The sequence below is a fragment of the Muscardinus avellanarius genome (assembly GCF_963383645.1).
Source record: "Muscardinus avellanarius genome assembly, chromosome: 22".
Lineage (NCBI taxonomy): Eukaryota > Metazoa > Chordata > Mammalia > Rodentia > Gliridae > Muscardinus > Muscardinus avellanarius.
The window spans coordinates 9,967,059-9,994,344 of NC_137808.1; the positions used below are offsets into that span (position 1 = coordinate 9,967,059).

Below are 27,286 nucleotides of genomic sequence, written 5' to 3' on the forward strand. Positions count from 1 at the left end.
AGGACTGGGATGACAGATATGGGCCACAGGGTCCAAAGACTTTAAAAAAAAAAAAAAAGTTGGTGGGTTGGCATGGGCTGAGCTTAGTCAAACACATTTCACAGGTTGTTTTATTTGCGACGATGTTCGGTCGGTTTACAATACTTGGTGGGTGTTTCGAGGTTGGTCCATATAAGCGCCCATCTATCGGTAGTACCCAGCACCCAGCACCCTGCTAACCGCCCGTGACGATCAGTTCCTAGGTGATCGGTCAGTACCCAGAAAGCCCACAAGTCGGTCCCTCATTGGCCAGAAACTCTGCGCATCATAATTTTTCTCCTGGTGCCAAAACTTGACGTACGCGTTGTTGATTTTCTGCACTACCTGAAAATTCAGGCACACGATGTTTCTGGACCTTACCTAAGAATGTGCATGGCGTGAGGGCTGTTTATACCCCCGGCGGAGTCCTCACTCCCTTTAGGATGTGGCCTATCCACAAGTCTGCTCGCAATAAAAACAGATGACAATTGTGACCAATTAAAAAAAAGATAAGAATATAATATTGCAATAAACCAAGCGATATATATATATATAGTACTGTCATTATTCTGATACAGAATTTTTACACAGCATTGTTGATATCGCGAGGCGGGACATGGGGCGATCGATACGTCAGACCTTTTGGTTACAAACACACTTTTCAGCAGGTCACTGAATACTGATTTAAAAAAATAAAAACGATGCCTGGCGTCGGAACCAGGTGGCCATCAGTACTTCTTCCCCGAGTGACTTTTTTTGTTGTTGTTTAGAACATCTCTAACTAGGAGGCTTAAAAATAGTAATAATAATAATAATAAACTTCATACAAAAGGAAGGGAAATAAACGTCATGTGGGATTGGAAAAGATGTCTTTAAAGAAAAGCCCAAACCTAGAAATCTAACTCAAGCGAATGTGGCTTCCTGGTCATTTTTCCTGGTACCTGCTCAACAGTAGAAAGACACAAATCCACTGAGCTACACAGGCCTAGGAAAGTTCCAGAAGCACCCATACCCCACACCTCTACTCCATAGGAAGAGTTTGGCGTGCGTATTTGTGTAGATGGAGAGGAGACTTTAAATTTCCTTTTTTTTTTTTTTTTTTTAATATGGGATACTAGGATTGAACCCAGGGGCATTCTACTTCCAAGCTCTACCTCCAGCCTTTTTATTTTTAATTTTGAAAGAGGGTCTCACTAAGTTGCTGAGGCTGGCCTCCAACCTGTGGTCCTCCTGTCCCAGCCTTCCAAGTACTGAGATGACAAGTGTGTGCTACCGCACTCAGCTTTAAATTTTTTTTTAAGAGTAAAACACAAGAGACCAAAGTGTGTGTGTGTGTGTGTGTGTGTGTGTGTGTGTGTGTGTGTGTGTACAGTGGGGCAGGCAGGGTTGGTCAGGAAAAAATGTTTCTGTCACACAATAGTCTCCTTATTTTTTTGCCAAAAATGGGTGAGTTCTTGGCCTAAAAAAAAAAGAAGCCAAACTGAACCTTAACCCAAACAGGGAAATGAGAACCGGTTCCCTAATGCCTGGTGCTTTATATTTCTATCCAATTTTTAAATTTCCCTTCAATTAAAAAAAATCGCTTAAAAAGATGCAAATGTCACTTTGGAAGTGGAGAAAGCGAGGGGCCCCGGGGAATATGTTTTTTTCTTCCATTTGGCAGGATCACGAGTGAGACCTTCCACGCGCCGCGGGGCTCCTTCCCGTCCGACGCGGCCGCGCTCCGCCGTCACTTTCGGGCTAAACAGATGAACCTGTTAAAGGACGCCCGCGAACAGGCCAGCCCCGGGAGGCAGGGGCACGTGTGGTGCATTCTCCTCCCGAAAAAGGGGACCTGAAAGAGAGAAAGAAAGAAAGAAAGAAAGAAAGAAAGAAAGAAAGAAAGAAAGGAAAGAACAATGAATCCGAGCAGGAAACGCTTCAAAAACAAACCCAGACCTGGTGTTTACTAACCCTCTACTCAGTTGGTCATACGCTCAGCCCTTTTGATATATCTCCTGTGTGTGTGTGTATGAGAGAGAGTTGGGAACTGAACCCAGGGGAACTCCACCTCCAAGCAACACCCCAGCCCTTTTTTAATTTTCTAGTTTGGAAACAGGGTCTCGCTAGGTTGCCGAGAGTCTCACCAAGTTGCTGAGGCCAGCCTCCAACCTGTGAGCCTCCTGTCTCAGCCCCCCAAGGACTGGGGTGACAGGCGTGCGCACACCACCATGCCCAGCTTCCAGTGACCCTCTGAAGATGGGGAACGGTGTGGCTCCTCCTGTCTCGCAGGTGGGAGGCTGTTACCTTGTGAGGATGGAAGGCGGTTCCATTGCACCCGGTTTACAGATGGGAGACCGAGGCAGGCGGGCGCAGGCTCCCAGGTCGTGGCAGCGAGGCTGGCGTGGGGGCCGGCCTGCAGCTAGGACCGGGAGCAAATGCATCCCAAACACGCATGACTTCTAGGGCGAGGAGCGCCGGGGTCGTTAGGAACAGGGCTTTCTGGTCTACCTGCTGGTCTCCCGAGTTGGATGGGGAGGGATGCGTCCCTAGGTCTGGGGCAGTGAGACAAGATGGAAGCCGGGAGCCCTGACTGAGGTCCCATGACCCAGGCCTGTGATTACAGACCCTCACCTCGGGGACCCTTTTGAAGTTAAAACACAGCAGCAAACGTGTCTCCCCACAGCCAATGCCCAACTGCGGGACTGGATATCTTTCGCCAAAGAGGCCACCCCTATGCCAGTTCTCTGTCCTTTTGAGAAAATCTGAGAGGCATCTACCCAGGGACCTTCGAAAACCGATGTCTCTGTACATTAAAAAAGGCTGCCCGCCAGGTGTGGTGGCGTACACCTCTCATCCCAGTCCTTGGGAGGCTGAGACAAGAAGATCGCTGGTTTGAGGCTAGCCGTGGTAACTTAGCGAGGCCCTGTGCAACTTGGTGAGACCCTGTTTCAAAATAGAATAAATAAAATAGCCAGGCGTGGTGGCACACACTTGTAATCTCAGCATTCGAGAGGCTGAGACAGGAGGATCGCGATTCGCCGACAGCCTCAGCTACTTAGTGAGGCCCTCTGAACTCAGTGAGACCCCGTTTCAAAATAAAGAATAAAAAAATAGGGCTGAGGATGTTGCTTGAAGGTAGAATGCCCCTGGGTTCCATCCCCGGTACCACACACAAAAATAAATAAGATAAAATAAAGTAAAATAATAAAATAAAGTGGCTGGGGTTGTAGCTCGGAGGTAGAATGCCCCTGGGTTTAATCCCCAGGGAAAAGAAAAAAAAAAAAAAAAAGGCCATCAGCTGGGTGTTGTGGCGCACGCCCGTCACTCCAGGACTTGGGAGGCTGAGACAGGAGGATCGAAGGTTGGGAGCCAGCCTCGGAAACGTGGTGAGGCCCTCAGCAACTTAGTGAGACGCTGTTTCAAAATAAAAATAAAATAAGGCTAGGGTGTAGGTTGGAGGTAGAATGCCCCCCACCCCCAGGTTCAATCCCTGGTCCTGTAAAAAAATACAAAATAAAAATATGAAGGGCGTCTCTGGGCAGGGCTAGAGCTGTCGGAAGCCAGCTGACAGGACGGACCCCACTCGCTGCGAGTCCAACAGAGCCGCTCCTGGAGGCCGCCACGCCTGCATTCTTACCTCCTTTTTCCTTTTCCGTCTCTTCCTCTCTCTTCTCTCCTGCCTTTCACTCCCCAGACTCCTCTGGAAGGGCCAGGGAAATGATGGCGTCCATAAGTACCAGGGAAGGAGAAGCGGGAGGGCGGGGTGTGTGCGGCGGGCGGGCCGTCCTGGCCTCTGTCTCTCGGACATTTCCCGGCTTCCCAGGTTCAACCCAGAGCTCTCTCTGAATGGCTCTGTCCCTGCCGGGTGGGCGTGGGGGTGCACGCCTGGCAACCCAGGCCTTGGGAGGCTGAGACAGGAGAATCACAGACCGAAGGCCAGCCTCAGCAACTTAGTGAGACCCTGTTTCGGAATAAAAAATAAAAAAGATTGGGGGTGTAGTTCAGAGGTAGACTGCCCCTGGGTTCAATCCCTACCACCACAATAAAGAAAATATTTGTTAAGGGTTTGCCACCTTGGCTTGCCTGCGCAGACTGCAAACTCTCTTTCCTGAGGGCCAATGGAGGACCACCTCGGGCCCTTCACACCCGTGCTGAGCAGGCCCAGCGAGAGCTAAACCACAAACTCAGAGGTGGGCTCCCCGCACACAACGCGGCTGCAGACCCTGCGTGCAGAGGCCCCTCCTGGGCTGCCCAGGAGCCCCGGGCAAAGTGTTTACAACGTCCTGTGTTTCAGCTCGGTTGGTATGGTGGCTCACACTTGCCATCCCAGTACTCAGGAGGCTGAGACAGGAGGATCGCGGGTTTGAGGAGAGTCTCAATGAGTTAGTGGGACCCTCAGCAACTTAGTGAGACCCTGTTCCAAAATATAAGAATTAAATATAGACCGGGGGTGTAGCTTGGAGGTAGAATGCGCCCCTGGGGTTCCATCCCTAGTAACACACACACTTCTTTTTTTCTTTTTCTTTTTGATGGTACTGGGGTTTCTGGTAGCCCTTCTACCTCTGGGCTATGCTCCCAGACCTATTTTAGACTTTTTTATTTGGAAACAGGGTCTCTTAAGCCAGCGCGGCTGGCTTTGAACCTGTGCGATCCTCCTGTCTCTACCTCTCAAGCGCGGGGATTACAAGCGTGCGCCACCACGCCCGGCCACACACTTCTTTTTGATATATCTTGGCTTCTCTTTCTTCTTAAGGCACCCAGACTAGGTAAGTATCAACCTGAACCTGCCCCTAAGGACCTGGCATAGGAATAAGATGATGCTGCAGGGATGCTGGGGTCTCTTGCCCGCCCGCCCGCCCGCCCGCCTGCTTGGTACCTCATCTTCCCCAGTCAAGCCCCCCCCCCCCCGAGCCTGCAATCTCCTCCTCCTCCTCCTCCTCCTCCTCCTCCTCCTCCTCCTCCTCCTCCTCCTCCTTCTCCTCCTCCTCCTCCTCCTCCTCCTCCTCCTCCTCCTCCTCCTCCTTCTCCTCTTCCTTTTCTCTTTCTCCCCCTCCCCATCTTATCCGGAGGATTGAGCCCAGGGGCATTTTACCTACAAGCCACACCCTCAGTCTCCCTTTTTATTATTTATTTTGAAACAGGATCGCGCTAAGTTGCTGAGGGATCTAAGTTGCAGAGGCCGGCCCCAAAACTGTGATCCTCCTGTCTCCGCCTCCCAGGCACTGGGATGCTGGACGGGCCCCACCACACTCAGTTTTGTCCAGTTCTTGTCTGGCCCCCTGGCTTCTAGATTCTTGTGCGTCCCGGGACGAAGGTAACGGGTGGCTCTCATGTCTCCCATGATGCGTGAGAAAATGTTTACAGAAGGGGCATATTTGAACCATGCAGTCCAAACTTGATGGGGTTGTTGCAGAACCAACTACTTGATACAATTTCTAAGAGCCCGTGACCCCAAAGAACAGAATCTCAAAGCTTCCAACAGAGAAGATCAAGCCTTAGCAAGAAGGGTTGGCTCTTACTGTCTGCGGCACTTTGAAAACAATGTTATCAGCAGGTCAAGGGAGGCCGGGCGTGGTGGGCACCCTTGTAATCCCCGAACTTGGGAGGCGGAGACAGGAGGATCACGCAGGTTCAAAGCCAGCTGCACTGGATTAAGAGACCCCGTTTCCAAATAAGAAAGTATAAAAATGGGTCTGGGAGTATAGCCCGGAGGTAGAAGGGCTTCCAGGAACCCCAGTACCACAAAAAAAAAAAAAAAAAAAGTCAAGGGAAAGCTGGAAGTGTTGGCACATGCCTGTCATCCCAGTGCCTGAGAGGCTGAGACAGGAGGATCACAGGCTCGAGGACAGTAAAAATAAAGGGAGAAGAGCAATGGCACCTTGTAAAGCCAGTGTCTAAAAGATAACTCATGATCATGCGACGCTGGGCCCGGGGGGCCAGCCGTCCTGCCTTCGCCGGCTCCTGGGGGTCGGGCACGGAATCAGGCCACCAACTGTTCACGGCCCATTCTGCCTTAAGACATCCCCAAATAAAGGTTGTGCCCGTTGTGTAAAACAACAGCACGGGAGCCGCAAAGGCGCGGGCAGGCCTGGCCTAACACAACAGGAAGCGTTTCACAAGGGGACGGCAGGGCGGCCCAGGGATGAGCGTGCAGTCACCCTCGGGGCTTTCCTCCCACTCCCACAAAGGAGGGTAAATGTTAATTGTCACGTGGGACTTATTTATTTATCCATTTATTTTTGCAGTACTGGGAGTGGAATCCAGGGGCATTCTACCTCCAAGCTACATCCCCAGCCCTATTATTATTATTATTATTATTATTATTATTATTATTATTAGTGGTGGTACTGGGGTTCCTGGAAACCCTTCTACTTCCGGGCTACACTCCCAGACCTATTTTTTTATATTTTTATTTGGAAACAGGGTCTCTTAAGCCAGCACGGCTGGCTTTGAACCTGCGCGATCCTCCTGTCTCTGCCTCCCAAGCGCGGGGATTATAAGCGTGCGCCACCATGCCCGGCTACTCCAGCCCTATGTTTTTATTCTTTATTTTGAAACAGGGTCTCACAGAGTTGCAAAGGTCATCACTAAGTAGCTGAGGCTGGCTGCGAACCACTGCGATCCTCCCGTCTCAGCCTCCCATATGATGGGATTACAAACGTGCACCACCATGCCCGGCTCTATTGAAGTTTTAAACCTTATCTCCTACCCTGTAAAAAAATAAAAATAAAAAATAAGGCCAAGCCAGGTGTGGTGGTACCCCCCCCCCCCATCATCCTGGTACTTGAGAGGCTGAGACAGGAGGATAATGAGTTAGAGGCCAGCTTCAGCTACTTAGAAAGACTCTGAGCAATTTAGAGAAATCCTGCTTCAAGAATTAATTAATTAATTAAAAAGGGCTAGAAATGTAGCTTAGAGGTAGAATGCCCCTGGGTTCAATCCCAGTCCAAAAAAAAAAAAAAAAAAAAGGCAAAAGGTAGGATTCTGTTTGAGTTGAAAATATTTAGCTTGCTTCTAAGTGAAGGTATAAAATGTAGAGACCACAGCAGAGAGGCTGAGTCCGGCTCCTCTCTGAGCCTCTGGGGTGGCCCTTTGCTGAGGTTTGGCCAGGAGTTAGGATGAGAGGCTGGCTCGGTGGTGACCCGGCATCCCCAGGGCCTGTGCGGATGCTGAACTGTTTTATAAGTTTTCAAGCTCAAAGCTCCAGCTCTACACAGGTCTCCGCCTACCCCCTTCCTGGGTAATGTAAGCCTGGGGCTGCTCTAGACGCACGGGTCTGCAGTCCCGCCAGACACAACCTCCAAAGCCCTGGGCCAGCAAACCTGCAATCCTAGCTGGGTCAGGCTATCTGTCATCGGTGGTCACTGTTCCGAAGGGTTACTTCACTGGGACAGGGAGCCACCATATAATAAGTTTAAAAATTAAAAGCTGGGCTGGGCATGGTGGCGCACGCTTGTATTCCCCGTGCTTGGGAGGCGGAGACAGGAGGATCGCGCTGGTTCGGAGCCAGCCTCACTGACTTAAGAGACCCTGTTTCCAGATAAAAATAGAAAATAGGTCTGGTAGTGTAGCCCGGAGGTAGAAGGGCTTCTAGGAACCCCAGTACCACCAAATTAATTAATTAATTAATTAAAAATTAAAAAAATTAAAAATTAAAAAATTAAAATTAAAAGCTGGGCATGGTGGTTCAGGCAGGCTTGCAATCCCAGTCCTTGGGAGGCTGAGACAGGAGGATCGTGGTTGGAGGACAGCCTCAGCTACTTAGTGGGGCCCTCTGCAACTCAGTGAGACCCTGTTTCAAAATAAAGAATAAAACAGGGCTGGTGGTATAGCCTGGAGGTCAAATCCTCAGCACCACACACACAAAAGAAGTTCTGTACTCTCATTTCAGCAAAGAAGTGTCCATGAACATAGTATATATCATGCCCTAGATCATCTCTAAGCAAATTCATGTGCTAGAAATTATTTTGATAAAGTCTTTCTAGCGCTAGGAGAACAACAGTATAAACATTATCACTAGAATAAGGGGGAGGGGTGTGATTCCTTGAATGGGGGAGGGGGAGACACACAGGAGGCCTGATTTTCCCAAGTCCCCTCCTCTGACTTCCAAATTCAGGGGTGACATCACCCTCGCTCCACGTCACGCAGAGTTCAGAGAGATGGCAGCAAAGGAGAACCATCACAAAGCCGGGCGTGGTGGTGCACACCTGTGCTTGCGAGGCTGAGACAGGAGGGTGGCGGGTTCGAGGCCAGCCTCAGCGACTCAGTGAGACCCTTTTTGAAATAAAAACTGAAATAGGGCTGCGGGTGTTAGCTTGGAGGCAGAGTGCCCAATCCTGAGAGAGAGAGAGAGAGAACAAATATGAACAGGTATACTAACTTTCCGAGTCAGCGGGTGGCAGCTGTCTCCAATTTGGCCCATTGGGGTACAAATCCTTATGCTCTTAACCCAGATACTAACAGCACAGCACATACCTCCGCCGCACTGGGGGTCCTTGTCACAGGCCTGGAAGACAAGGCACAGAAAAGATCAGCATAGACACCTGGGGAGAGGTGGCCGGGATGTCGAAAATGAGCGGAGGCCGACTCCTGAGGTAGCCAAATGCCGTGACTTCTGATCGTGCGTATGAAAGAGAAGCGTCATCTGCCCGCACGCGCCCGTCATATAATCTATCAGCAGAGATCCCCCTCACCCCCGGGAGAATCGTAATGAGAATCGTAACCATAAGACTTTTAAACTTAAAAAAAATTTACTTCTTTATGGTACTGGGATTGAACCCAGGCATATTCTGCCCCGGAGCTACACTCTCTCAGCCCAGTTTTTTTTTTTTTTTTTAATTGTTTAGAAATGAGGCCTCGCTAGGTTGCCAAGAGTCTAAGTTGCTGAGGCTGGCCTTGAGCCCGAGATCCTCCTGTTTCAGCCTCCCATGTACTGGGATGACAAGTGTGCGCCACCACACCCAGCTTAAATGCAGGATTTAGGAAAAAAAAAAAACCAGCTTTCTTTTTCTAGTGCTTTATGGCTGAATTATCTTTAAAGCTGAAGAATGAGTGTACATTAGTCTTATATTCTACATGGCCATTAGGAACTACATAAATCGAATCCCAAGGTTTTATGACTATTAACTGCAGAACATACTGGGCCTAATTCTGAAAAGAGTCTTAAATGGTCTCTAAACCTGGCATAAAACCTTCCAGACCCATAAAGGCACTGATGGCAATTTTAGAAGGGCTCAATTTCCCTTTTAAATATTTGCATTTTTGGTTCATGAGACTTGATGCTTCTCACATCGCTAACTGGATAACTGGATTTTCACCATTTCCTTTAGAAAGAAAATCACATGGGCGGAGAATGGACAGGCCAAGACTCCAAGACTTTTACCTTATGCAAATCTTCTTTTCGATAAATTACTTCCTAAATAGACATTCCTGGCTTAGGGTAGACAGACAGACAGAAAATATATATATACATGCCTATCCTGTAAGATCCACTCAATTAAGCAAGGGACATGCAGTTATACAAATTAGAAATAAGCCAGGCATGGTGGCACAGACCTGTAATCTCGCTACATGGGAGGCTGAGACAGGAGGATCACAGGTTCGAGGTCAGCCTCAGCAAGTAGAAAGACTCTCATTAACCTAGTGAGATCCTGTTTCAAAATAAAAAAGAAAATAGGGATGGGGTGTAGCTTGGAGGTAGAATGCCTCTGGGTTCAATCCCCAATAAAATACACGAAATAAATATAACCAAAGAATCAAACTATGGAGGGATTTCCATCCTCTGTTGCAGAGATAATTATCTTTAAATATATCTCCATAAAGTGGAGCTAAAGAACTATTTTTTTTTATTTTTAGAACCAACCCCTATAATGGGCTGCTTTGTTTAACCATGTGCAGTAGTATGTTTTGCTAGTGATAAGGTAAAAACATCTGGGTCTACATATATAGTAGAGATTAAATGGTTTCTACTATGCCAGTGTGCAATAGTGTGTTTTGCTAGTGACAATATAAGAATATCTGGGTATATATACAGGTACATATGTCAGAGTATGTGTGCATACACATATGTGTGTATCTATGTATACACATACATGCATTTCCCACCCGTATACATCCATAGACTAAAAAGTTCATCATTTAGGGACAAACTTACGAATATGCTTACTATAAACAACTTAAACAGTCCTTCAAAGATCTCAGATTTGGGGATGCCCATAACTTCTCAAAACAAGTATATGGGCACATTCGTTGTATTATTTTTCATTAAAATTGACCAACTAACAGTCTTGCCTTAGAGTTTATTTTCTCCATCTATTAGAATAATTTTTCTGCCTAAAACAAATATGTGGATCAAAATGACAATTTTTGCTTTGGGTGGTTCGGGTTTTATAGGGTAATATCTCAACATTTCCATCTTACCCTGCGTGTGCATGTGTGTGTGTGTGTTACTGGGGGCATTCTGCCTCCCCTAGTCCTCTTTTAACTTTATTTTTTTCATGTTGAAACGGTCTCACTAAGTTGCTGGCGCTGGGCTCCAACCCATGATTCTCCTGTCTCAGCCACCCAAGTACGGGGATTACAGGTGTGCGCCACCAAAACCAGCTCCCATTTTCCAACTGTGTGTGTGTGTGTGTGTGTGTGTGTGTGCCAGAAACCATGTGTATGTAGCCATATTGTTCAAATAAATGAGCTGTTCCGTCAACAATCTTTTCCAATGTGCTTTTCAGAAATCCATAAGGACACATAAATAAATTTCAAAATACCTCTATTACTAAGAAAAAAGTGAACACTTAAGGTAGAAGTTTTAGCGGCATTTTTTCTCCACAGATCCTCAGTTTCCTAAACTCTAAGCCCTCTGCGCTCTTTTCAGAAGACAAAACTCCAGCCCAAAGCTCCTAAACCTCAACCAGTCCCTCCCAGGCGTAGCATCCTATATTCAATGTATCTGGATAAGTCACTGCAGGATTTTCATTTGTATCCAGATGGTTTCTGTCGGAGACACAGAACTACATTTTATTGCCATGTGGTTTTAGAGAAGTTTTCAAAATACTCTTTTTGTAACACTGTAGGAAAACAGTAACAACACACCACTACAGAGCAGGGCCGGCCTGAGCCTCTCTAACCCGTTCCATGGGATACAAAATTTTACTCTGTAACAAAAAGCTTCCGGTCTTGGAAAAATTTGCAAAGAAATACACAAGTTTATCTATTTTTAATGAGCGGTTCCCTAATGCCCTTCCTCCTTAACCCATGGTAAATCTATTCAAAGAGCGTTGTTCTGTGAATAGAACAAAAAGATACTTATATTGCAAAGAAGTCTTGGGCTCAAAGGATTAGCAGACATTTAAAATGAGCCAGAAAGGGAGAGAGGCAGGAGGGAGAGACCTTAGTAATGTTTCAATTCTCCTGTACTAGAAAGACCTGTGGAAACTTTTGTCTACTGCACAGACTGGCTACTGACAGACACACAAATCATTTTAGGAAATATTCTAACGCAGTGCACAGGCTTATAATTAAATATCTATTGACTATAACCAAATGCTGTCACTTGCCTATAACCAAATATTTATAATTAAATATCTATTGGCTATCGCCCAACGGAGGATTTTTAAAATGCTATCAGCCTATTAATACAGATACAACCATGGTTTATTTTCTTAAGGACTTCAAGTTGAATGCTGTTGCTACATAGCATTTCAAACATATGCACTTTATTTAAATTATTTTATATGCATTTAGATCTGTGAGGCCTTTTAGTTGAAATAAGTCAATCCAATGTAGCAAAGTCAAGTCATTTAGCACTCAGAGAAAGAAATAGAATGAGAGAAGAGGGAGAGAGAGAATGAGAGAGAGAATGAGAGAGAGAGAGAGAGAGAGAGAGAGAGAGAGAGAGAATGAATTGACCAATTGGTAAAAGTAGCAGGCTTACATTCCTGATGGAAACTAGGCTATACTTTTTAAACTTTGTACCTTAAACCTGTTCTCATACACTTAAAGGAGACCCTAATCACAGGAGAGAACTGAGCCTATGTCTGCTTCCATAATAATAATAATAATAATAATAATAATAATAATAATGATAATAATAATATTTAAACTTCTGAAAGCTTTGAGATGTTCGTTCCGGTACTGAGTACTGGGGACTTTCTCAGGAGGAGAACTTTCTCAGGAATCAGAGATGGGAAATGGTTACAGAGGAGACGGCAAAAATAAATAAACAAACTGGGCCTAGAAGGAGGCGGTTCACAGTCTTTCCAAAGCCACCGAGGCCCTCCCTGACCTAAGGGGTTTCCGCAGAGGACCATCTGGGGGACAAACTCCCTGACCTGCAGACTTTAAAGCCCCCCATCCCGGGACTGAGTGTGTGTGTGTGGGGGGTTCCTTCTCCTTGTTCCTTTGCATTTCAGGGAGGGGCCGTCCACCTGCAGGGATCCCAGCTGGAACCCTTGGGAAAAAGTAAGAGAAATTTCTCTAGCCCGCAGACAGAGCTGCGGGGCTGCGGGAGGTGGCGGAGAAGGGGGCTCCTTTCTTCCCACCGGGCTCCAGCCTCTGGCTTTTGGAGAGGGGCGCTCTCCCCAGCGCGCCCCAGGGCGGCGCGGCAGGTGTCCCCGGGGCAGCCTCCCCCATCGGGCGCCCGGGCAGGTGCGCTTACCCCGGTGATGACGGCGGGGTCCCCGGCGGGGGGGCGCAGCAGCAGCAGCAGAACCAGCAGCAGCAGCAGCAGCGGGCGGCAGCAGCCCGGGGTCCGCATGGCCATGGCTCGGCTCGGGCGGGCGTCGGAGGCTCCGCGAGCCTGCGCCCGTTATAAAGGCGAGCCCGCCTGACTCACGCCCGCGCCGCCGGGCGGGCACGCGGGGGGCCCTGCGCCCACGCCCCGCGCGCACGAGCCCGCGCCCACCCCCGGGGGCGCCCCGGGGGCCTCGGGGACCCGGGAGCTCGCTGCTGTCCCGAGCCTGCACGCGCGCCGCACCCCCAGCTGGGAGCGCATTTGCTTGGCAGATGCGAGCCAGCAGCGCCTACTACGCGCGCGGACCTGGGAGAGGACGCAGGGCAGCCCCCTCCCCACCGGGAGCTCCCGCGGAGCGCCCGCTGGGTGCTAAGGCTTGCCACCCGTCCCGTGCCCCCCGCCCCCGGACCCCCGCAACTTAGCAGACGCCAAAGGAACCGAGCGGGGAAGGCAGGCGTTTTAACAAAGGGCGCGCAGGCACCCCGTGCCACCCTCGCAGGCTGCAGGGGCCTGGCCTGGGAAATTCAGATGCACGGGGTGGGTGGGTGGGGGGCTTCTTGCTTGCCTTCTTGCCTCGCCTGATGCGCGCGTCTGCGCCCCCCTGCCCCGTCTAGATCCCTCCAGCCTCAGCCACAATATTTCAAGAGGGTGCCAAGTGGGAAATGAGCTGGCCTCGCTCCCCGCCTGCGCCAGCCCCGGGCCCCCTAAGCCCCAGGCAGGCGGGCAGTTCTTTTCTGTTTCTTGCGTTTCCAAGCCCAGAAAGATCACCCAGAGTCTTCAAAGACGCGAGGTGGTATGATGGGGGTTTGTAAACAAGACCTGTCTCCCGGCCTCTGGCCACTTGGTAGAGAGGACAAATGTCAGGCTGGCTCTCCATGTCTGGGTTCACCTCGACAAGGATGATTTGGACAGCGCCCAGGCCTGGCCACCCCAACCTGCTTGCTAGGTCCGGGGAAGCCAGCCTTCCCGCTAAGTCAGGACCTCTGGCTTGCCTCCCCTGCCCTCTAAAGACCACAAAGGGTTGGAAGCAGATGCGTCTGGCAGCCTCTTTAATAAAGGCCTTAAGGAGAGCCGGCAGCGAGTTAACTTTCAGACTGTAGGGCTCCCTCAGGCCAAAGCATGCAGACGAAATGTAGTAAGGAAAAAAAAAAAAATAGGAGAGGAGAGGAGAGGCAATTATCTGAATGTTTAACAGCTGAATATTCAGAAACCCAAATCTTTGACTGAGTTTTAAAGCCCCCCTCTTTTACACATGTTTTCATGTCTGAGAAACGTCCCCAAACAGAAAACACAAAAGGAATCGACCTCTGTTTTTTTTTTTTTTTCTTTTGTAAACTTTTAAGAAACTGTTAAAATTGGATTCACAGTAAAATAAGTGGAAACAGTAGCAAAGTGACAGTCTGGTACAAAGTTTCCCTTTGCAGTCTCCATGCCAACCCAGAGCTGCCCTAAATGTGAAAAACAGCCCGTGTGGATTTTAACATTCCTGCCACTTGTAAAAAATGGTCTAGTTCATATTTGCTACTACCCTATGCCAGGTGGGGTATTCCCTGCCTCTCCGAGCGTAGAAAAGAGGTTCTGTCTACACAGGGAAAGAAAAAAAATCAGATTTTAAAAGCGGCTGGTTTTCTTACAGGGCTGTTTGGAAAGCAATTTTCAGAAGACTTCTGAAATCAGGTTAGAAACACTTAAAAATAGGTTTGGTTTACTTTCATGTTGTTTCTTTGTAGACTTTTTTTTTTTTTTCCAGCGCTGAGGATTAAACCCAAGGCTTTATGCAGGACAGGAAGGGCTCTATGACGAGTTACACCCCCATCTCTTTGGGAATATCTGTTTTTTATCCTTTGGCATGGGGTATTGAGGCATTCTACCTCCAAGCTATACCACCATCCCTATTTTATTTTTTATTTGACAACAGGGTCTCACAGAGTTGTGGAGGGCCTTGCTGAGTTGCTGAGGCTGCCTCCAGCCTGTGATCCTCCTGTCTCTGCCTCCCAAGGACTGGGATGACAGGCGTGCATCACTGCCCCCGGCTGATGCTTCCTACTTTGCCTTAGTACTGACCTGTTGGTACTGTACACGGGCAGTTCAGCCCAGGGATATGTGCATGGGGACAGCCGAGCCTCGTGTGTTTAGAGGGTAGACCCCACCCCAGGCAGGCTACCTGAATCAAAGGTCTGGAATGGAAGATAGGCCACAGGCCGCAAGCTCGTGAGTGAGACGGGCCTGGTTCAGAATCCTGAGTGAGGACGGCAAGCTCCTTGGGCCTTTCAGCCTCTGTTTCAGCAACCAGATGGGTTTGCACAGTCCAGGCAGAATATTAAGAAAATGATACCCCCAGAGCGCTAACTACAGTGTCAGGGACAGGCTGGGGGCCCGGGAGGGTTCCCCCTTCTTCAGTCTTGTTACTGCGTCTCCCTGGATAATTTCAGACAATGCCAATACAAGCCTTTGCTGTCTTACCAGATTAGACCGGGCCCCTTCCGGTGAGGAGCTCTGTGTCAAGTTCCTGGCAGATCCCTCTCACATAGCATGGTATGTGTGCAGCCGGCCAGCAGCACACAAATGCTCACCAGCGGAATTTTATTCAAAGGAGGAAAGTGCAGATACGGGTTATAGAAGATGATGGATGGTGTAGACATTTATTTATTTATTTACTTACTTATGTTACTGAGAATTTGAACCCAGGAACACTCTACCTCTGAGCTATACCCCTAACCCTTATATGTTTTGTTTTGAAACAGGGTCTCACTGGGCCTCTGAGAGTCTCCTTATGTTGCTGAGGCTGGCCTTGAACCTCTGGTCCTCCGGCCTCAGCCTCCCAAGTACTGGGATGACAGGCATGGGCCACTACACCCGGCTTAGATGCATTTTGATTGACAGCAATCCATTAAATATAGCGGACAGAAACTGAGAGAGACGAGACACTTTACCTGGTACAAACGAGCTCCCTCCCGCTGTACCAGGGGACGAGTGAGCTGGGAGACGCAGCCCACCTCCTGGCAGTCATCTGAGGCCCCGATGGACAGAGGCATGTGTCGCGTGACTGCTAACGCAGGGTGGTGCGGTGGGTTTCGCCGCAGTTTGCAAGTCCTAGCGCCTGGCACCTGCGCCTGGGGCTTTCTGTGGAAGGAGAGTCTTTGCGGATGTGGTCAGCTAGAGGTAATTCCACTGGATTATTGTGTGTTTGAGGCATGCCACAGGCTTCTGGTAAATTCTACGGCAGCTACGGGAAACTGGTACAGGTGGGCAGAGCTTCAGGACTAGCCTGCTTCCGTTTCTTTCTGCCCGGAACTGATGTCTGCCACGGTTGCACACACCTTAGTGCTGAAACCACTCACGTGACTGTCTGGAAGGGGGTAGGGGATCCTGACCTTGAATTCTCTCTGGTTCCTGAAAGAAACCTGGTATCTGGTGAGCAGTACCATGTTCTCCAGGAAAGGGACGTTCCCAGCGTGCACTCCTTACAGAGCCCATGAACCTCAAATACTATTATAAATAGCATTATAAAGGAAATTGCTGCAGCTGGGCACAGAGGCTCGTGCCTATAATCCCAGTTCTTGGTAGGCTGAGACAGAAGGACTGTTGATCAGAGACCCTTGGCAACTTAGTGAGATCTGTTTCAAAGTTAAAAAAATAATAAGGTTGGGCACAGTGGTCTGCCCCTGTGATCCCAGTCCTTGGGAGGCTGAGACAGGAGGATCACGAGGGTCAAGCCAGGCTTAACCACTTAATGAGACCCTGTTTCAAAATAGAGAATTATTTTGGGGACGTATCTTGGGGTAGAATGCCCCTAGGTTCAATCTCTAATTCCAAAAGAAACAAAGAGGGAGGAGGAGAGAGACAGCAAGTGTGAACAAGGGCTGTGGGTGTAGCTTGAAGGTAGAACACCCCTGGTTTCAATCCCCAGTACCAAAAAAGTAAAAAGAATAAAAGTTTGCTGACCCCCTATTTGGTATAATGAAGAGGGGTCCAGAGTTCCTTTATTGCCCCTCAGGGTAAATTCATTATCCCTCCTTTTCTTAAGACTCTCATAGGCTACACATGGAAGGCTCTCTGTGTCCCGGGAAGGCACCTTCTTCCTGCATTTTGGGAAACTGCCCAAAGTTCTGGTTTATTGAAGGGTGCTTTGCATGTTCACCTAATTATATAGACTAATTATATCATTTCAATAGCCAGGCAAACAGTAGGTGTCCAATTCCTATTTTTTAAAATTTTTGGTATTGAAGATTGAGCCGAAGGGCATTCTACTTCCTACACTCCCAGTCTTTTTTAAAATTTTTGGTATTGAAGATTGAGCCCAAGGGCATTCTACTTCCTACACTCCCAGTCTTTTTTTTTTTTTTTTTTTTTTTTTTGGTGGTACTGGGGTTCCTGGAAGCCCTTCTTTTATTTGGAAACAGGGTCTCTTAAGCTAGGAGGCTGACTCCGAACCAGCGCGATCCTCCTGTCTCCGCCTCCCAAGCGCGGGGATGACAAGCGTGCGTCACCAGGCCCGGCCTATTTTTTTATTCTTTATTTTGAAACAGAATCTCACTAAGTTGCGGAGGGACTAAGTAGCTGAAGCCAGCCTCAAACCTGCAGTCTTCCTGTCTCAGCCTCCCAAGTGCTGGGATTACAAACATGTGTCACGATGCCCAATACAAATTGTTTGTGGGCTATGAGGAGCTTCATTACCAAGGGCTGCAGTCCGCCATCTGGAAGGGGAAGCCAGAAAAGTTCTCCTCTGCATGGAGGAAGAGAACTCTCATTATTCTTTTCGATGAAACTGGTTTTGAAAGCGATTCCGGCTTGCTTCAGGACTTACTTTATATATTTTTATGACTCCTAATTACTATAGCACAATAGGCAGGCTTGGTGATTTCATGACCGGCCTTTGTGCAAATGAGTTTTCATTTAGGTGAGTTCAAAAAAAGTAAAATAGATATTCTTCTTGTTTTTTTCCCCCTACCTTTTATCCTTTATTGCCGTTATTATTACACAGTGGCTTTTTCTGATTAACAAACCCATAATATCTATCCTGAGATCTCTTTTTAGAACAATAACCGTGCTTTAAATGTGACACACGAAAATAAATGAATTGCTTTTATAATTCTAAAGAAGGTATCTATTTTAATCTAGTTCAATACTGATGAGTTTTCTTTATTCCCCAAAAATAAAAAATAAATCACCAAGGTTCGATGTGAAAGCCGATTGTCTACAGAGGCACTAACAATTCTTTGGTCTATTCAAGTGGTAATGTACAGTAAAGTTTATCTATTTTTAAAGAGTTGAAATATTAATCCAGGAGAGAGCATTTTCATAAAACAATTAGCACAGAATGCATTTGAAATAATACGGGGAGGTCAGGATGAACATTTGGTTCTAAAGAGTTTAGACTTTATTCATTCTAATGCTAAATTATTGAATATTAATTTTCAGCACTGGGATGGGCCCCGGGGCTAACGCTTGTGTATCATACCCTTCATTCAAAGGGAGATTGTTATGCAAATCTGTAGCATATTTGGTAACTTTCTTGACAGGAAGAGAGTTTTATAGAGAACAGAATTTTCTTAAGATAAAAACCCGGGGCTAGGGAATTACTTTGTTTGTTATTTTGGGTCAACTTATGCTTGCTATCTCATGCAAACAAATTTCATTTAGCAATTTGTTTTTCTCCCTTACGTGTGTGTGTGTGTGTGTGTGTGTGTGTGTGTGTGTGTGTGAGCTTGCTTTACTAGGGATTGAACCCAGAGGTATTCTACCTCTGAGCTACCCCCCCCAGTCCTGTTTTTTAAATTTTTATTTTGCAACAGTCTTACTAGGTTGATGAGAGTCTCACTACTTGCTGAGACTGTCATTGAACCTGTGATCCTCCTGTCTCAACCTCCCAGTACTGAAATGACAAGCATGTGCCACCCATAGGCTTCCTCCTTAAATCTGTATAATGTTTATTTATTTATTTTACAGACAGAAAGGACTTGGAAGAAATAATAAGACATCTGGGTAGAGGAAATTATAGGCATAAAAAGTTATAGGGGAGCTGGGCGTGGTGGTACACGTGGGCCATCCCAGTACTTGGGAGGCTGAGACAGGAGGATTGCAGGTTTGAAGCCAGCCTTCACAACTTTGTGAGGCTCTCAGCAATTTAGCAAGACCCTGTTTCCAGATAAAACATTTAAAAATCCATCTGGAAGTGTATCTTGGAGTTAGAATGTCGCCGAGTTCAATCCTCAGCTGCAAAAACACGCATAAACAAAGCAAGCAAAAAACTTTATACGCGTGGGACACTTACAAAGTAGCTCTATTTTTTTGTTCTGTTTTTATGGTACTGGGGATTAAATACAGGAGCGTTCTACCACCAAGCTGTATACTCCAGCCCTATTTTTTAATTTGAAGCAGGATCTCACTATGTTGCTGAAGGCCTTGCTACATTGCTGAGGCTGGCCTTGAACCTTCGATTCTCCTGGAAGACTGGTGTCCACCACTATACCCAACGCAGATCACCTCCTTGTACATTCCAACGTAATTTCTTTGAGAAACGAGCCATACGGAACCACAGTACCACCCAGATAAGCTGTTTCTTAATGTATTGGAAAAACAAAGGATGCTTAAACATGAACTATTCTATTTCACACAGAAAATATTGAAGAAGGCTGTATCTCTGGGGTTTCCATTTTATACCCCGGACACTTCGCCTCTAAAAAATATACTTTTTTGTGCTTCAATTGGATAACCATGTATCTCAGTTCCTAGTGGATGGCTGTGTGTATTCTTTTCATGCCAGAATGAGGCGAATAAAAAAGAAAAGAGTGGGCGCTATTTCAGAGATCTACAGCGCAGAGATGAGCAGAAAGAGTCAGACACGCAGAAAGCCACCCACAATTACTCATCATAAAGATAACCAGAAGCAGTGGCACCCTACGGGGCTCCAGCGCTGAAATGTTTATAGACCAGTTCTTCTCCTTTTTTTTCTTGGCACCGCTGCAAACTTGTCTTCTTTAAAAAAAAAACAAAAACATTTTTTTCTCTCTGTGCTTTTATTAGAAGCCGTGGAAATGACCTCCTCTCCCAGTTTCCTGCCTGTATAAATCGTTTACTGAGAGACCTTGACTGTGGCCCTGTCCCTTGTAAAAGAACACCGAGACTCTGATAAAGAACGCACTCGGGGGGCACCTGGACCTTGAATCATTGAGAGCATGATTGCTTTGTAGAATTTAAAATATATGGCCAGGCGTGGTGGCGCACGCTTGCAATCCCCGCGCTTGGGAGGCGGAGACAGGAGGATCGGCGCAGGTTCGAAGCCAGCCGCGCGCGCTGGCTTAGGAGACCCTGTTTCCAAATAAAAATGCAAAAATAGGTCTGGGAGTGTAGCCCGGAGGTAGAAGGGCTTCCAGGAACCCCAGTACCACCAAAATAAATAAATAAATAAATAAATAAAAAATAAAATATACACAAGACAAGCAGGGTGTGGTGGTGCACGCTGGGGGTGTAGGTTGGAGGTAGAATGCACCTGGGTTCAATCCCCAGTACAAAAATCTATTAACTTTATTAGACAAATAAACTTGTTTATATATATGTGTGTATATATATATATGTATATATATGTATATATGATGTACAATGTGTCATATTAAAATTAGTATTTGTTATGGAATGGGAACATTGAGTCAATAAACAAATATGGCATTTCACTTTTTTTGTGTGCTGAGAAATACTTAAAACCTCTTCTTTGCAATTTCAGAAATGAAATGCAGCCTGGCGTGGTGGCGTATGCCTGTAATCCCAGAATTTTGGAAGCTGAGACAGGAGGATCACAGGTTTGAGGCCAGCCTTAGCAACATAGCAAGACTATAACTAAGCAAGATGCTATTTCTTTAATAAAAAAAAAAGTACAAAGGGCTGGGGGTATAGTTCAGAGGTAGAATGCTCCTGAGTTCAAACTACCCCGCTCCCCCCACCCCCATGCATACACTATTCTTGGATACCTGATACTTTTTTTTTACATGAGAGTAGAAGCCAGTGCTTATCCCACATCCGCGGGGCGTCCTGTCGACGAGTGCACCCCCACGTCTCGTTCCCCGGTGGAAATTCCACCCAGCACAGCCTCGTTTCTGGGGTTCAACTTCCCACATTGCCTGGGCACATCCCTTCTATTAATTTCATGTTGCAAGCTTGTCTTTTTATCTGGTGAAATGTCTAAATATAGGGTTAGAGCCTCATATCTTTTAAGGAGTTTTTGCCTGCCCCCCCCATCACAGGCTGTGAAAAGACACAGCATAATCTTATCTCATACAATTCCAAACACTAATAGAAATGGATAGGCAAGTACCCCCCTGCTGCTTTAAACACCATTTAGCAAGTTTTATAGTTGAAGGGTTTGCTAACATAGCTATTAGTTTCTTATTGTGGTGGGTACATGAATATATATATATATATATATATATATATATATAGTGTGTATATATAAAATTTATATTTTTATAACTGGAGAAAGATGCTACTTTAGCCAGATGCAGAATGTGCCTCTCAAAGGCCAAAGCCAAGCCCCTAGCCTGCTCTGCCTCCTTCCAGTATGTTCTAGAAGCATTAAACCACAGTGAATTCTCAATTACCTAGGTTCACAGAGGGCGACACAGGGCAATGACGTTTCCCAAGCATTCCCAGGCCCCCTCCTACCTCCCCCTCTCCCTTCTTCCTTCCTTCCTTTCCTCCCTTCTTATTTATTTACTTATTTATGTATTCAGTGGTGCTGGGGATTGAACCAAGGGGCGTTCTAACTCTGAGCTACACCTCCAGCCCTTTTGTAATTTTTTATTTTGAAACAGGGTCTCGCTAAGTGGCTGCAGCTGGTCTCGAACCTGCAATCCTCCTGTCCCAGCCTCTCAAGGTCTGGGATTACAGGTGTGCTGCAATTTAATGAAGCCCTCAGCAACTTAGCAAGACCCTGTTTCTAAATAAAAAATAAAAAGGGTTGCAGTGTACCTGGGGAGGGGGGTGGAATACCTCTGGGTCAGTCCCTAGTAGCGCATGTGCACACACACAAATGTCTCTAGACTTTGCCAGATGTCTCTTGGGGACACGGTCCTCTTCTCCCATTGAGAATCATCTAAGAAAGATTTGCCATTGTGTTTTTCTCAATGTCATTGCTGTGTTGAGGGAGGAAGGGGGGGACGTTGATTTCCTTGGATCATTTTTGCGGCTATTTGACAAAATCCAAACTCTAAATAACAGAAGTAAGTGGGGAAAGATTAAACGTTTATTCCCCTAAGCCATATAAATTCAATAATAAATAATAGCTCCCTCTACAAATATGAGAGGTCTTTTTCAAAGTCATTAGTCCCGATTGCAAATGAATTTAGCGGCATGCCTTTAAGCGCTGTACCTTTCTAATGAACTCTGATACGTTCATGGAGCTGGGTGTTAAATAAAGAGATAGGAAGGTCTAATTTGCTGGTTCATTAAGCCAGCTTATTTCAAGACATCGCGCATATTACTTTGAATTTCGCATCTCCGAGCGCGCGGAGACAATGGTGGTAGCTCTCTCTAATGTAGTGTGGCAGGCAATTAGGGGCTCAAATGGATTAAATCTCATTTCATCAGAGATACACACAGTGACCATTATTTTATTGCCAAATACTGTCAGCATTACATTTCTTCAACAGCTATTGTGATACCTGATCCGCAAGCTTAAATTTCCACCAGACACCGCGGTAACAATGGCTTGGGCCGTGTTTCCTGACGTGACGTTATTCTGATCTCTGAGACACGTGTTCGCCCGACACTAGTTTTAAGGGTGCAAAGGTTTACACACGCTTGATGCAGGAGAGACTGCTGGTATGCTGGGAAAAGGTGAGGGTCTGGGGTCCAGTGTTGGTTCTTCTGTCTTAATGAAGCACCTTTCGATGGGGGTCTTTGGGGCGGGGGGCTGAGATAGGAGGCTCACAGGTTTGAGGTCAGTACTTAGTGGGACCCTCAGCAACCTAGCGAGAGCCCGTTTCAAAATAAAAAATGAAAAGGGTGGGGGTCTTCAGCTAGTATTAATGACTTTGTATACATCTGTCTATATCTTTCTCCCGCCTCCTAAGAACACCTGAAGTAATTTTACCCAAATACGGTATCTTTCTTTCTTTTTAAATTAAGGTGGGGGGGGGGCGCTTGTGCTGGACATATTATTCTCCATCTTGCCTTTCTGAGTAACCTCCTATCTAAGGCACGGTTTCAAAGAGCTGTGTAGTGTTTCGCAGTCTGGACTACCGGGCTCCTTGAACCTGCTTCCTACAGAGCAACCCTGGGTTGATTTCCAGGTCTTTTGCAAAGAGAGATGAGGTCAACGTCACCGGGCACGGAGCACTGGAGCCGGTTCCCTTCTCACTATTAGAAAATGGGGAGCAGGGGTGCTGCGCCCAGCCGAGCCTCAGTTTCCCTGTTTGCATTTGGAGACCCATGACATCGCCTACGTCCTCCACAGGCTGGTGTAAGGGTTGTCTTGGCCACCTCGTCACAAAGGCCTGGTGGTTTCTGAGTCATGAGCTCCTTCCCTCAAAATCGCACCGGAGCCAGGTGCCAGCCTTTGTAAACAACCGGCCCTTGTTGGCACAATCCGATATAAAACCTGCACGCTTGTTCCACGATTCCTCATGCTTTGTGTATGTATGATACTAGAGATTGAACCCAAGAGGCATTCTACCTCCCAGTTACACTCTCAGGCCTTTTATATTTTTATTGTTTCAATTTTTTTTTTTTTTGAAAGAGTCTTGCTAGGTTGTTGAGACTCTTGCTAAGTTCTGAGGCATCCTCCTGCCTTGGTCATCCAAGTCCTAGGATTATATGCGTGCACCACTGCTCCTGTGGTTAAAACCACTCTTTTTATAATGATTAATACATCCTTCAAGTGATGGACCTTTAGTTTACAAAGTGCCAAGCAAGGGCTTCTCCACATTAGTGCCTGGAATCTCAGAGCTGGAAAAGACAGCATGTGTGTGTGTGGGGAGAGGGCTTAGTAAATTCACTTACATTTATACTTACAATTAAATTAATTCGCCGGGCGTGGTGGCGCACGCTTGTCATCCCAGCATTCGGAAGGCTGAGACCTAGAGGATCGCGGTTCGCGGACGGCCTCAGCTACTTAGTGAGGCCCTCTGCAACTCAGTGAGACCCAGTTTCAAAACAAAGAATAAAAAATAGGGCAGGGGGTGTAACTCAGAGGTCAAATGCCCCTGGGTTCCATCCCCCCCAAAAAATAAATGAATTCACTTACAATTCCAGTACTTGGGAGGCTGAGACAGGTGGATTACAGGTTGGAGGGTTGAGCCTCTGTAACTTAGCAAGACCCTGTTTCAAAATAAAAAATAAAATATTGCTGGGGGTGCAGCTCAGAAGTAGAATGTCCCTGGGTTCCATTTCCCAGTACGTAAGCAAGTCAGTAAATAATAAATAAATGACTAAACGAACAAACCATGGGGTGTGACGTGGGGATCTATGACAGAGAGGTCCACCTGACAGAGATCTCTGTCCTATTGGCAATGTGAGGCTTCGTTGTTCTGTGTTAAATATTTGCTCCTGGTGCTGAGTGGTGTCTTGATGGGAAGTCTTCGTCAGACACGGCGCCTGTTTAATTGCGATTTTGTTGCTGATGAACTCGGGTGGCGGCAGCCCGTCTTCGTAAAAACTCCTCATCTTCGCTGGAGAGGGAGAGGGGATTTGCCGCTGCAGAGTTTTGTCAAAGGGCCTGCCTTAAGTACCACTGATTTTTTTTTTTCTTTTGAAACCACGGAGAGCGTTATTTTTCAACTGGTGCTGAAAAGCATGTCTGACATATTTCAAGCAATTTTGCCGAACAAGGAGGCAACCGCACGCACCGCGTTAAGGAACAATGCAAGTGGGCACGTGCCTCGTCCGACAACAGGCGATGATTTTTGATTTCTCAAGGACGATGCCGACCTGTTCGTTTCTGCGGTTCTCATTACCATTCCTGGCGGCAAGCTCGCGCCCTCTCAGTTCCTGCGTTAGTTCTGTAATGCAATATTCAATTTTCTCTCAACAGTTCAGCTGATTTATTATTGCCCCTTTGTGTCCTAACTGCTAAACATGCAATGTAACCCCATAAATTATTTTTCAGTCTTCCGGCTTAGATACCCAAGGTCATTAACAACCCCCTCAATATTCTTTGCTTACATTTTTTTTAACTTTTTATTTTATTTTTTTGGTAGTGCTGGGTTGAACCCCGGAGCATTCTACCTCTGAGCTATACCCTCAGCCCATTTTTATTTGGAAACAAGGTCTTGCTTAGTTGTCAAGAGTCTTGCTAAATTGCTGGGGTTGACCTCAAACCTATCATCCTCCTGTCTCAGCCTCCCAAATTACAGGCAAAGCGCCTCCCCACCCAGCCTACTTCACTCCTTTAAATGTATTTTATCAAGCTGGTTGTTGCGGTGCATGCTTGCAATCTCAGTATCTGGGAGGCTACCATAGGAGAACTGATGCTTTGAGGTCAGCTTCAGCAATTTAGTGAGGCTCTTTGCAAGTTAGGGAGACCTTGTTTCAAAATAAAAAGTAAAATAGGGCTGTGGGTATAGCTTGGAGGTAGAATACCTCTGAGTTCAATCTCTAGTAACACACACACACACACACACACACACACACACACACACACACACACTACTTTTTCTTGTTCAGGAAATGTCATGTAATTACATGGTACCAGTAATGATATCAACCTTTTACAGTTTTATGATTAAAGATGCTTAAAAAATAAACCAAACTGAAGAAAATGTTGCAAGATCTTTGCAAAGTATGAGATTACTACCATAGTTCATCCTATATAAATGATATAGTATGTATATATAATACACACACACACACACACACACACACATATATATAATGTTCAATGGAATTTTCTTAGTATATGGTTAAAAATATGAGCCTGGTGTGGTGGCATACCTCTGTAATCTCAGTACATGGGAGGCTGAGACAGCAGGATCGAAGTTTGAAGACCAGCCTCAGTAATTTAGGGAGGTACTCAACAACTTAGTGAGATGCTGTTCAAAAATAAAGAATAAAAAATAGGGCTGAGCGTGTAGCTTGAAGGTAGAATGTCCCTAGGTTCCATTCTCAGTACTGCCAAAAATTAAATAAATTAATTAAAGAAGAATAAAATACAGCCTGACGCTTGTAATCCCAGTACTTGGGAGCCTGAGACAGGAGGATCGCAGATTTGAAATTAGTTGCAGCAACTTAGTGAGACCCTGTTTCAAAATATAAAAACAAAATAGGGTTAGGAGTGTAGCTTAGAGGTAGAATGTCCCCAGATTCAATACCCAGCACCACAAAATAAAGAACATAAATACCTAAGAGAGTAAATATAAAATAGAATAGGGCTGGGGGTGTAGCTTGTAAAATGGCCCTGGGTAGAAACTTCGGAACCAAAAATAAATAAGTAAAAAGGGAAATACTGGATGTCCATCTTAGGTGAAGTGATTAGCAATAGTGAGTTAATTAAATCTCTGCTCTGAGATTAATATCTCTTTTTTCTTCTCTCTCTCCTTCCTTCCTTCCTTCCTTCCTTCCTTCCTTCCTTCTACTGGGGATTGGATGCAGGGAAGTTCTACCACTGAGCTATACCCCAGCCCTTTTTACTTTTGAAGTTGAGACAAGGTCTTACTAAGTTGCCCAAGCTGCTTCCAATTTGGGATCCTCCTGCTTCAGCCGCTCAAGTCCCTGGGATTACAGCGTGCACTGCCGCGCCCGGTTTCAGATTAGTAGCTCTTTAATCTTTCATTGCAAGCCACAATGGGAAAGACCCTTCCAAGCACTTCCATTCCATTCTGGAATTCATTGGAACAGAAAACAAATGATAAAAAGCTGGATAACCACTTAGAAGGAAAAAGTCAAACTCCTACCAGATGACCTGTTCAAAAACACATCCTAAATCAGATTCAGGAGTTGCGTAAAGCCGGGCGTGGTGGCGCACGTTTGTCATCCCAGCATTTGGGAGTCTGAGACAGGAGGATCGCGGTTCGCGGCCAGCCTCAGCTACTTAAGCCCTTTGCAACTCAGTGAGACCCTGCTTCAAAATAAAGAATAAAAAGTAGGGCTGGGGGTGTAGTTCAGAGATAGAATACCCCTGGGTTTCTTCCCCAGTACCAAAAAAAAAAAAAAAAAAAGAGTTGGGTAAAAACCAAAACAAACAAACAAACAAACAAAAAACTACTAGAAGAAAATACAGAATATGAATATTTCACAAATACTTCCTTCTCAGTGTCGTACCAAGGCCAGAACACAGAGGGGGCCTCCGGTTTCCTTTGTCTGTCTCAGTATTATTTCAATTTCAATGAAGATCTTTTTATAATAGAAATCATGGAACTAACCCCACAAAGTAAACAAGTCTATGCCAGCATTCTTAAATAATTGCAACACAGTGTCATTGGTGACATACAAAGAATGAGCATGTTTTAAGCACATTTAAAAAAATTTTTTTCTTTGTGGTACAGGGAATTGAATCCAGGGAATCCTCCTCTGACCTATATATCCCTAGTCCTATTTTTTTTTTTTTTTTGTGTGTGTGTGTGTGTGTGT

The 27,286-nt window shown here is 46.3% G+C and overlaps 1 protein-coding gene across 2 annotated transcripts; it reads right to left on the bottom strand.

The window, feature by feature from the left end:
- Positions 1 to 1,747: 1,747 nt before the first annotated feature.
- PROK2 (prokineticin 2) lies at positions 1,748 to 12,751 on the bottom strand (the record flags this gene model as incomplete). 2 transcript variants are annotated; one of them, XM_080718065.1, is made up of 4 exons in its annotated part: positions 1,748 to 1,852; positions 3,638 to 3,700; positions 8,381 to 8,506; positions 12,653 to 12,751. In XM_080718065.1, 4 exons carry the CDS (start codon positions 12,749 to 12,751, stop codon positions 1,748 to 1,750), a joined length of 393 nt encoding a protein of 130 aa, XP_080574191.1. The 2 variants fall into 2 exon arrangements, with proteins under 2 accessions (XP_080574191.1, XP_080574192.1); XM_080718066.1 differs by lacking the exon at positions 3,638 to 3,700.
- Between the last annotated feature and the right edge of the window lie 14,535 nt (positions 12,752 to 27,286).